Here is a 9801-nt window from a genome sequence, read left to right on the forward strand (position 1 = left end):
GGACCAAACAGCAACTCGGAGCAACCTGTATCCATACGTGCATGCAACCAATCATGTTGCGTTGCATGCAACCGGCCAGGGGCGGCCTGGCATCGGGCGGCCTGGCTCACGGATGCAGGGAAGGTTGAGGAGGCCCAGCCATCCAATCACGCCCATAAGCTTTGTTTATCGCATCTAGCTCTCCTCCCATACTCTCACGCCTCTCTTGTCACCCCTGTTCGACTAACCCCTTGTCCCCGCACCACCTCAGCTCCATGGATCCGGCCGGCAGCCATGCCACGCACTTGAGCTATTTCGGGAACTGTATGGGGCTTGCTCCAGGTAAATTGTCACCCTCTCGCTCTTTCCTTAATTCCCTGTGAACTCTCGTGATGGAGTTGAATGAATTTCACAGTAATTTTGGGCGCTGCAATGGTTGTTTTAGATGGTTGTGAAATGTAGAGCTAATCCTATTGTTGTCTGGGTGAATTCCAATCATGGCCCATGATTGTGGAAGAGTAGAGCGGCTGTAGGTTAAGCAACAGTATGTCAAAAAAAGACAAGAAAAAATGTGTTACTATTATTGTGAAAATTTCACGCCTAAAGCAAACAAGGTACCTTCTCACCATTTGTTTATATTTATGTAGATGCATGCCTGTGCAAGTATGGCAGTATGCAGGGCAATAAGTTGAAGCAACATTCGCGACATAGATAGTAACATAGTGAATAAGAAGTAGAAGGGGCTTTGCTCCAACTTGTTTTGCGTTCAATTCAGTTGGATGCTTTGTTCTTCTGAAAGTTGTCCCAGAGCTTGAGATTTCTTCTGCTTGATATACTTTGTGATGGCCTCAGCAATAGCAGCTAAACCACTGGTACTGGCAACAGGGGGGTTGTTTTTATGCCCATGATCAACTTCATACTCAAACGGTTGATCTTGCTATGGATGTCTTCTCTTCCTTTCCAATAATCTCGATTCGTATCAAATATTTCTGAAAACCACGATCTAGAAAGCCTCCTTCGATTATTAGTGCCTCCTTGACGTAGTTTTCATTATCTATCTTGATGAACTTTTCTTTGAAAGTACGAGACCCGGGAGTTCCTAGCGAAATGAATCACCAAAAGGAATTAGTTGGAGCTGAGATCATATCACACCTCATGGAAGCTCATGTATTCAGGTACGGTTCTAACCCGGAGGAAAGGAGACAAGCAAGACTGTTCCAACGCCACCATCTCCCTCTACTAGTTCAACCTTCGAATACACTACAGGAACTAGTTGGGGAACAAACTGCCCGGCAAGAAGGCCTCCATAGACCTCCCACACATCGGCAGCTGGAAGTTCAGTCTCGTACTCATGGCAAAGGCTCCCTTTCATTGCTTTGGTGATCTGTAGCTATGCTAAGGTATCCCTAATGTGAGTTATCTGTGCAGACTTTCCTTCTGTGGAAGTTGCAGGCAGGAGCAACATGAGATTTTATGGCCAAGATCTTGAGGTGTCATTGTCGAGCTCTACTACTTAGTAGTATGTAGTATATATATTAGATCTAACTATTTATTATTATAGATAATTGAGTAATTATTACATTATAAAAAGTGATATTTCAAATGGAATGGTCTTTTAAAATTTATGCTAGTGTCAAAAATAAAATTATAGTGATGCCATTTGTGTTCTTTTACCATGATACCTTTATACTACCAAAACTACTCATGTATACTACCCATACCACATGTGAAGGTTTCAGTAGTGTACAATTAATCTTCACCGTCGGATTACTTTTTAACACTAGTATAGCCTAGTATTGTGTACTGTAAAAGAGCTTGTCGGTGTCACCAAGACTACGAGGAGTGTCAGCGGAGAATTCTAAATTTAATTAATATGTATACTATTCATATACAGTAAACGACAAGATGACATTTCACTTTCAGTCGAAGCCATATCTTATCCTCTTTTGAATTCATTGCTTCTAGCCTTCTTTTTGGCAGGAGATCCTGTAGCAAATATTTAGGCCAGAAAAGCCCCTCTGTAACTACAAAGTTTCTTTGCAATTAACTACTTCTTATACTCATGGAGAAATCACCCTTACATTGCATTTGTGGCATCTGGTCATGCTAAGGAACTCACCACGCAAGCCCTCTGTGCTATACTAACCTTCTTGGAAGTTTTGCAGGCAGTAGCAAAATGAGAATTTACAGTTAAAATTGAGGTGTCAGTGTTACTTTAAGAATGCAACAAGAGTGCCAATCAGAAATTCTCAGTTCAAAAGCTATCATTTACATGATATACTCGAATCCTAAGATGCCATTCCGCTTTCACTAGCTTGGAGATGTATCTTATCCTATTCTGAACTAATCTGCTCCAAAGTTAAACCGATGGGATTTATTCATGAGGTTTGGGTCATGTGGCCTAAACTAGTGAAATAGCAGTGAGGTAATGAACACCGTTCTTTGGAGAAAATGTTGACAGCACTGACACGAAGTCCAAATTTCTCCAATAATTGATTTTGTGTCACATAACTTACATTTATTTTACATTGCATGAGTTGCACTCACAATTTCAACTTGCTCACTACCATATGCCATTTATTCTTTGATATATGCTATCTTCACAATCAAACCTATACATGACATGGTTCTTTTCTTTTCGTAGTTTAGTACTTGGGAGCTTACTCAAGGGCCTTCTGCTCCTTGATGTATTTTGTGATGGCCTCAGCAATAGCAGCTAAACCACTGGTACTGGGAACAGGCGGGTTGCTTGCATGCTCGTGATCAACTTCATATTCAATTGTTGATCTTATTATAGATGTTTTCTCTCCTTTTCCTATAATCTTAATTCGTACCAAGTATTTCTGAAATCCATGGTCTAGAAAACCTCCTTTAGTTACTAGTGCTTCCTTGATGTAGTTTTCATTATCGACCTTGATGAACTTTTCTTCCATAGTTTCTGATCCTGGAGTTCCTAAAAAATGATTCACAAAAAACAAAATTAGTTGGAGCTGAGATCACATTACCTCACGGAAGCTTATTTGTTCAGGTTCTAACCTGGAGGAAAGGTGACAAGCAAGACTGTTCCAACTCCACCATCTCCCTCTACAAGCTCAACCTTGGAGAACACTTCAGGAAGCAATTTGGGGATCAAATTCCCAACAAGGAGGCCTCCATAGACCTCCCACACGTCGGCAGCATCGAGCCCAGTCACCAAGTCGTGGCAAAGGCTCCCTTTCATTGCTTTGTTGAGCTCTGTAGCCATGCTAATGTATCCCCAATGTGAGTTCTCTGTACATAAAACTCTTCTTCTGGGGAAGTTGCAGGCAGGAGGTTGAAGAGATTTTATGGCCTATAGTGCTTGAGATGTTAGTGTCAGTGTCAGTGTCATCCCAAGATTTTATGGCTGAGTTGATAAGGTATTATTCATATAGCCAACCATAAGATTCCATTTCACTTTCAGTCCCAAGCTATCTTATTCCGTATTGGACTAGTCTTTGACCTTTACATACTGAATTAAAAAAAATTGGGCTAGCTCCTAGCTGTCTATTCAGTGTCATATATATATATATATATATATATATATATATATATATATATATATATATATATATAACACTACGGGAAAGCTAAAAATTGATGAGTGTTTTTTCTTAGCCGATTGTTTTTTTTTCGAGCACTCGGCGAACAAGCTCTTTGCCGAGTTCCAACCTAAAAACACTCGGCAACGAAAAAATACTCGGCAAATAAAAAACACTCGGTAAACCCTCCTCTTTGCCAAGTGTAAAAAAAAAACACTCGGCAAAGAGGGAGTTTTGCCGAGTGTCAAAAAAGACACTCGGCAAAGAGGGGGGTTTGCCGAGTGTTTTTTTTGACACTCAGCAAAAAAATAAGTTTTTTCTTCTTTTCACCTTGAAAATTTTTCTACTCCCCACATACAACATGTGGTACTCCATGTTAAAATTTGGTATATTTTTGGATTTATTTGCTATATTTATTTAATTAATTGTATTTCAAGCAAAATTTTGGTATAAGTCAAATTTGAACTACAAGTGATTCAAATTATAGAATAAAATGAGTAGAAAAATGATATTCATGTTATTTATCCAAATTTGAGACATGACCTACGAAATGAAAAGAAATTTCGAATATTTTGTTTAGGAAACACGACCACGAACATGTGGCCGAATGATTTTAAATTGTAAAAAAAGCAAGCGAAGTCTAAAAATCATGAGATTTGTCATGATGTGATGATATCATACGTGGAGGCTGTGGAAAAAAATTGAGAAGGTTTCGTACATTTCGTCACATACAATGTTTACAAACCGAAGCATCTCAGAAGAAGAATAGTAGCATTGAGAAGGATTCAATAAGAATTGGAGTTAGAGTGACTGTCGAGTTTTGTTTTGACTACAAAACTTTTTGTATAGGTAGTAGAGAACATATATTGTTTCATGTGAAATTTTGTAATTTTTTGGAACCGTTAGATAATTTCCTAGGATGGATGAAGTAGGCTTTTTCAACCTTATTGAGCTGAAATCCTTTCATTTGTGACAAACATACATAAGCCTATCGAAGCGCGCGAACGGCCCGAAATTACATCGGCCCATGCACGACCGACACTGACTGAATGGAACGAATAAATGAAGCCCAAAAAATGGCCTGGCCCATTAGGGTTTCGTCATCGATAAATATCCTCCGCCTCGTCCTCCCTTGTCGGCCGCCATCTCCCCCCTCTTAGGTTTAGGTCTCCTCGCCGCCGCCGCCTCTGCCTTTGCGAGCTCGCCGAAATGGTCGCCCACAGGGTAAGCTTCTCTTCCCTGCCGCCGTCTTCTCCGCGCTCCTTTCGATCTAGAGCGTACATGCTCTTCCCAGCGTGGGTGCTGACCTCGGTCGCGTTTGTGTGATTTGTTTGGAGCGCGCAGTTCCATCAGTACCAGGTGGTGGGTCGCGCGCTGCCGACCCCCGGCGATGAACACCCCAAGATCTACCGCATGAAGCTCTGGGCCACCAACGAGGTCCGCGCCAAATCCAAGTTCTGGTCAGTGCATTGTGCAGTTGCGCTCTCGTGGTGATGCCATGTCTCTCTGATTGTTGCTTTGGTGTGACAATGTCTTGTGTGCGCGCAGGTATTTCCTGAGGAAGCTCAAGAAGGTGAAGAAGAGCAATGGCCAGGTTCTCGCCATCAACGAGGTACAGCCCGTTCACCTCTTACCGATAATGCTGCCATGCTTTCTGAATCCGTGTGGATCGAATGCTTTTAATATTGCAAATATGTGATAAATGCTTGGTGTATTACCTTACCTGCTATTTGTACGGACCCTGTTGATCAGACTTTGCAATGAGATGTGCAGTAGTCTGATACTGTAGCTTAATATTATAGTTAATGACAAGCTGATTCAAGTATTTGGTTGTTGTTGAGTGGGTCTTCTTGGTGGTACTTTCACTAGATGCAAGATGTTACAGCTGTAATAGAGCTGGATGAGGATGTGCTTGCAATCCTAAAAGTCTTCAGCTGCCCAAAATTGTAAAAAATTTGAATGTTACATGTTCATCCAGTGTAGCACTTGTTAGCCCTTAACACTTGATGTAGAATTTGTTTTCTTTGTAAAGTATACTTCTAAACATTGTTGATATTTTTCAGATATTTGAGCGTAATCCTACCACAATCAAGAACTACGGCATCTGGCTGCGTTACCAGAGCAGGACAGGTTACCACAACATGTACAAGGAGTACCGTGACACCACCTTGAATGGTGCCGTGGAGCAGATGTACAATGAGATGGCCTCCCGTCATCGTGTGAGGGCCCCCTGCATCCAAATCATCAAGACAGCAACGGTCCACTTCAAGCTCTGCAAGAGGGACAACACCAAGCAGTTCCACAATGCCAAGATCAAGTTCCCTCTTGTGTCGCGCAAGATCAGACCACCAACCAGGAAGCTGAAGACTACCTTCAAGGCTTCAAGGCCCAACTTGTTCATGTGATCCAACTCATCCTGATTCCCTTCCTAATCTGTAAGCGCAACAGTTTGGAGGGTTGCTAGTTCAGGTTAATCATATCTACATGCAACCTATTGTTTCTATATTTTAGTTTTAGGTCCTTGCGGAGGCCGTTATTAGCTTGATGAATATCCTCTTTTCTGTTCCCCTTTTGTCATATGCTGCCTTATAATGGATAGTTCAAATGCCTTCTGCTTTGATTTTTACCTAAACATCTACGGTATCAATGTTTGCTTTTGGTCTGTCTAGTCAGGCGCAACATGATGTTGTGAAAGTTGTTTTCCAATGTACGTGTCATTGTTATTTGTTAATCTGATTGATTTCCCATTTTATTCAGTGTGTTATCTATGCTTAGTAGTAGTGTTTTTGGTGTGTTAAGTAAGTGGTGATGTTTTACTGTTGATAGAAATGTCTGTTACTTGAATGGCAACTTTGCCGAGGTTACCAACAATAAATTTGGTTTCCTTTTTTTCCCTGTTGCCAAAATTACTGTTGCTGCTGGATGTTTCAACTAATCCTATCCAGTATCTGGTTTCATGGATGAGCATCCTTGCCAACATTGTCTAGTAAAAGAACACTTGACTTCCAGCTATTGAAACTTGTAATGCCACCTTTGTTTACATTTTGAATTCTCAAATGTTCTTGTGCCTCCCACATAATCTGTTCCTTTTTTGTGACTTGTTGCAATCAATTTGTTTATCTCATTTTCTTGTATGACTTTACTGTGAGCTCCTATTTTCGTTTATTTGCCAAATTCTGTCATAGTTTAGTCTTTTCATGCATGAAGACTGAAATTAGTTTCTTTTTAATAGCGTTCCTAATTACCATTGTGATTTTTTGAGGCAACTTTGCCGAGGTCACCAATAGTTAGTTTGGTTTCCTTTTTTTCCCTGTTGCCTATATCCATTGCCTGGATGCTCATGCTCACTGGCCTTCATGGCTCAGTGGTAGGCATCCTGGCAAACATTTTAATGCTGCTTTTGTTTACATTTTGAATTCTCAAATGTTCTTTTGTGCCCCCACATAATCTGTTCCTTTTTTGTGACTTTTTGCAATCAATTTGTTTATCTCATTTTCTGGTATGACTTGACTGTGAGCTCCTATTTTGCTTTATTTTTTAGCCAAATTGTGTGTCATCGTTTAGCCTTTTCATGCATGAAGAATGGAATTAGTTTCTTTTAGTAGTGTTGTTCCTAATTATCATTGTGATTTTTGAGGCAACTTTGCCGAGGTCACCAATACTTTGTTTGGTTTCCTTTTTTTCCCTGTTGCCTATATCCATTGCCTGTGGATGCTCACACTCACTGACCTTCATGGTTTAGTGGTATAGGCATCCTAGCAAACATCAATTCGATTAATTCTATCCACTGTTTTTGTTTTTTACACATACCATTGATTTGGTTCTGGGATCTGCTTAGTGGTGCTTATCAGATGAGGTACTTTTTCTTGAAAATCTGCAAATGCTATGAATCCTTGACAAGCAAAGGATAGGCCTTTTAATGAACAATGCTGTTTTTCCTCCCTCTTTGGATCCATAATGTGCTTTCGAGTTACTGTTGCCTGGTACGCTGGAACATCTTTTACTGATTTGATGTAGTATAATTGCCTATCATTTATTGAGTGGATTTATTTTGTTTTGAGAAGCTAGTTTTTGTATATTTGGTTTATGGTGGTGACCAAACATTGGTTATTATGTATTGTTGGTTTAGCGCGTGGCTTTCAGGTTTGCTTGCAGTTTATCGGCATTGAATAGGGAGTGGTTCTGTGCTTAATTGGGTTTTATGCAATGTGGTCAAGCACGTTTAGGATAGCCATAATTCAGGAGGTCTGTTTTGTTACTTGCGTAAAACAAACCATCCAAATCGTACTTTATCTGCAGTAACTCGTCAGTTATATAGTTATAACTTCTACTAGGCTTATAAAACAAAATGCTGAATATGCTCTTAGGCCCGTTAGCAAGAGGCAGAATGGGTTGTCGTCACGCCTAAGGCCATGTTCAACGGTCTGTTAGACTGTCTGTGCTATTTAATTCATGCAATGGCACAAATCTCACGGCGATGAAATATGCATTTGATCTTTGTATGCTATTCTGTTGTACCTAGCTATAACAGAAAGATGCAGCTGCAATGAAGAGCATCAGCTCACATCATGCAAATTCAATTAAACTAGATACGATAGATAATTTGCAGCTACCATCCAGTAGTTTGAAATAGTTTGAAGCTACCATCCCGAGCCTTTAGTCAACACCATCCAGAGCCCAACAAAGCAACAGTGATAAAAAAACTAACCATGTATCCAGAAATTGAAGCTATCTAACAATTTTTTGAGTGTCAGAAAATCACAGGAGTTTTGTGATCTGTCGTTCTTCCTGATAATTAAACAATTGACGTACTCCAAGGGCAAAGGTAACATGGCCAAGTAAATACGGAAGCTATAAGCTCAAAACTCCGAGCAAATGTGTTCTTCAATCAGTTCAAGAAACAGAGCTTGAAGACGCACAGATGAATGGATTGATCGAACTCCTACCATCCTGCTGGATTGAACCTTGAGGATGCCACCATCAGGAACACCGCCAGCGGTAGATTTAAGTCCCTGAGCTAGCTGATATGCCACAGTACCATTCCTCCAATTTGCTGAATAAATCAGGGATTTGGCAAGAGGGGAAAAGAAGAGAAAGAACTTGCTGAATAAATCAAGGATTTGACAAGAGGGGAAAAGAAGAGAAAGAACATGAACAGCTACCACACATAATTCCAGCGATTAGGAAGGAAGCAATTGACTACCTGATCTACATGATGGAGTGAAAATTCCATCGATTCCCATCGCTCCCCATGGACCCATTCGTGGGATCATTCTGTTTTTATGAGAATAATGCAGCGATGGGGAGGGGGCTGGCCTGGTGGAGCAGCAGTGCAGCACGATTGAACACACGGAGAGGATGCGCCGACGTCTTGGAGCGGCCAGGGCCCAGGGAGGCGGCGCCGGCCCGGAGAGCAGTGGCATGGAATTCCTGCCCTGGACGAGATGGCGATAGAGAGATTCATCATCTGCTGCTCCCGTTCGTTCCCCGCCGCCGTTGCACTCTTCTGCTCCTGCAACGCCGCTTCATCGAAACTAGGAGGGAAGAAATTGTGGCATGGTTGCCTCCATGGCTGATTTTCTGCGCGCCGTATGGGATCGGGTGGAGTTCGTCGACGGCCGGCAACACTCGGTACAACAGGGCTCGCCCGGCGATTAAGTTCTCGGAGCACGAGCCTCTTCTCCCCCCTAATTTAATTGCTTCCACGTAGGTACGATGACATGGCAACATGTAGACAGCTTAATAATGACCGTTGTACGTGCCCTAAGAAATAGGCCCCGTCTTCTTGGAGATGATTGATACAGTGTTCATCAGCTCCGGCTCTCTGATTATATTAGTCGTGCTGATTATGTCAGCTTGTTCGCTTTTTGAAAGTATTTCTTCTCCTAAAGGTTATTATCAGCATAATTATGCGCATGATTTCTCTTATTGATGGAGGGCCACACTATACTCTTTAGAAGCATTCTCTTCAGTGGTGTACAAGGTATTTCAAACAAGAAGTCAACTGACGATTCAAATTTGAAATTGTAGGAATATTCTCGGTACATCAGGTGTTTTCGTTCTCTCTGTTTGGGCCATAAACTGCTCGACTGCACAAATGCCATTAGGTGCAAAATTTGCTAGTCACGGGCACATTTCCTATTTGTGCTAGTAAAAGAAGAAAAACGAATTTTGGAATATGGGCAATCATTGAAGCCCGGGGCGGCGGGGCCTATTCCTTGGCCCAATTTGGGAGTATAAATCCTTAGATCAGGCATTAGGG

General features: G+C 41.4%; 2 protein-coding genes and 1 pseudogene across 2 annotated transcripts; 1 reads left to right on the forward strand and 2 right to left on the reverse strand.

The window, feature by feature from the left end:
- Positions 1-622: 622 nt before the first annotated feature.
- LOC101758061 lies at positions 623-1629 on the reverse strand (annotated as a pseudogene).
- Positions 1630-2433: 804 nt separating this feature from the next.
- On the reverse strand, positions 2434-3284 carry LOC101759834 (S-norcoclaurine synthase). The gene is made up of 2 exons (XM_004978973.4): positions 3016-3284; positions 2434-2932 (listed from the first exon to the last, which is right to left on the reverse strand). Exons 1-2 carry the CDS (start codon positions 3221-3223, stop codon positions 2640-2642), a joined length of 501 nt encoding a protein of 166 aa, XP_004979030.1. The 5' UTR covers positions 3224-3284; the 3' UTR covers positions 2434-2639.
- Positions 3285-4625: 1341 nt separating this feature from the next.
- On the forward strand, positions 4626-6286 carry LOC101760245 (60S ribosomal protein L18a). Its single transcript, XM_004978974.4, has 4 exons — positions 4626-4763; positions 4884-4999; positions 5088-5151; positions 5603-6286. The coding sequence occupies exons 1-4, from the start codon at positions 4749-4751 to the stop codon at positions 5942-5944; spliced, it is 537 nt and encodes a 178-aa protein (XP_004979031.1). The 5' UTR covers positions 4626-4748; the 3' UTR covers positions 5945-6286.
- Positions 6287-9801: the final 3515 nt, after the last annotated feature.

Source organism: Setaria italica, chromosome VIII, assembly GCF_000263155.2.
Source record: "Setaria italica strain Yugu1 chromosome VIII, Setaria_italica_v2.0, whole genome shotgun sequence".
Taxonomy (NCBI): domain Eukaryota; kingdom Viridiplantae; phylum Streptophyta; class Magnoliopsida; order Poales; family Poaceae; genus Setaria; species Setaria italica.

Coding starts and splice junctions, on each gene's coding strand:
- LOC101759834 (XM_004978973.4), bottom strand. CDS start 3,223: ATGGCTACAGAGCTCAACAAAGCAATGAAAGGGAGCCTTTGCCACGAC. Junction 2,933..3,015: donor GCTTGTCACCTTTCCTCCAG/GTTAGAACCTGA, acceptor ATCATTTTTTAG/GAACTCCAGGATCAGAAACT.
- LOC101760245 (XM_004978974.4), top strand. Junction 5,000..5,087: donor CGCGCCAAATCCAAGTTCTG/GTCAGTGCATTG, acceptor GTGTGCGCGCAG/GTATTTCCTGAGGAAGCTCA. Junction 5,152..5,602: donor AGGTTCTCGCCATCAACGAG/GTACAGCCCGTT, acceptor GATATTTTTCAG/ATATTTGAGCGTAATCCTAC.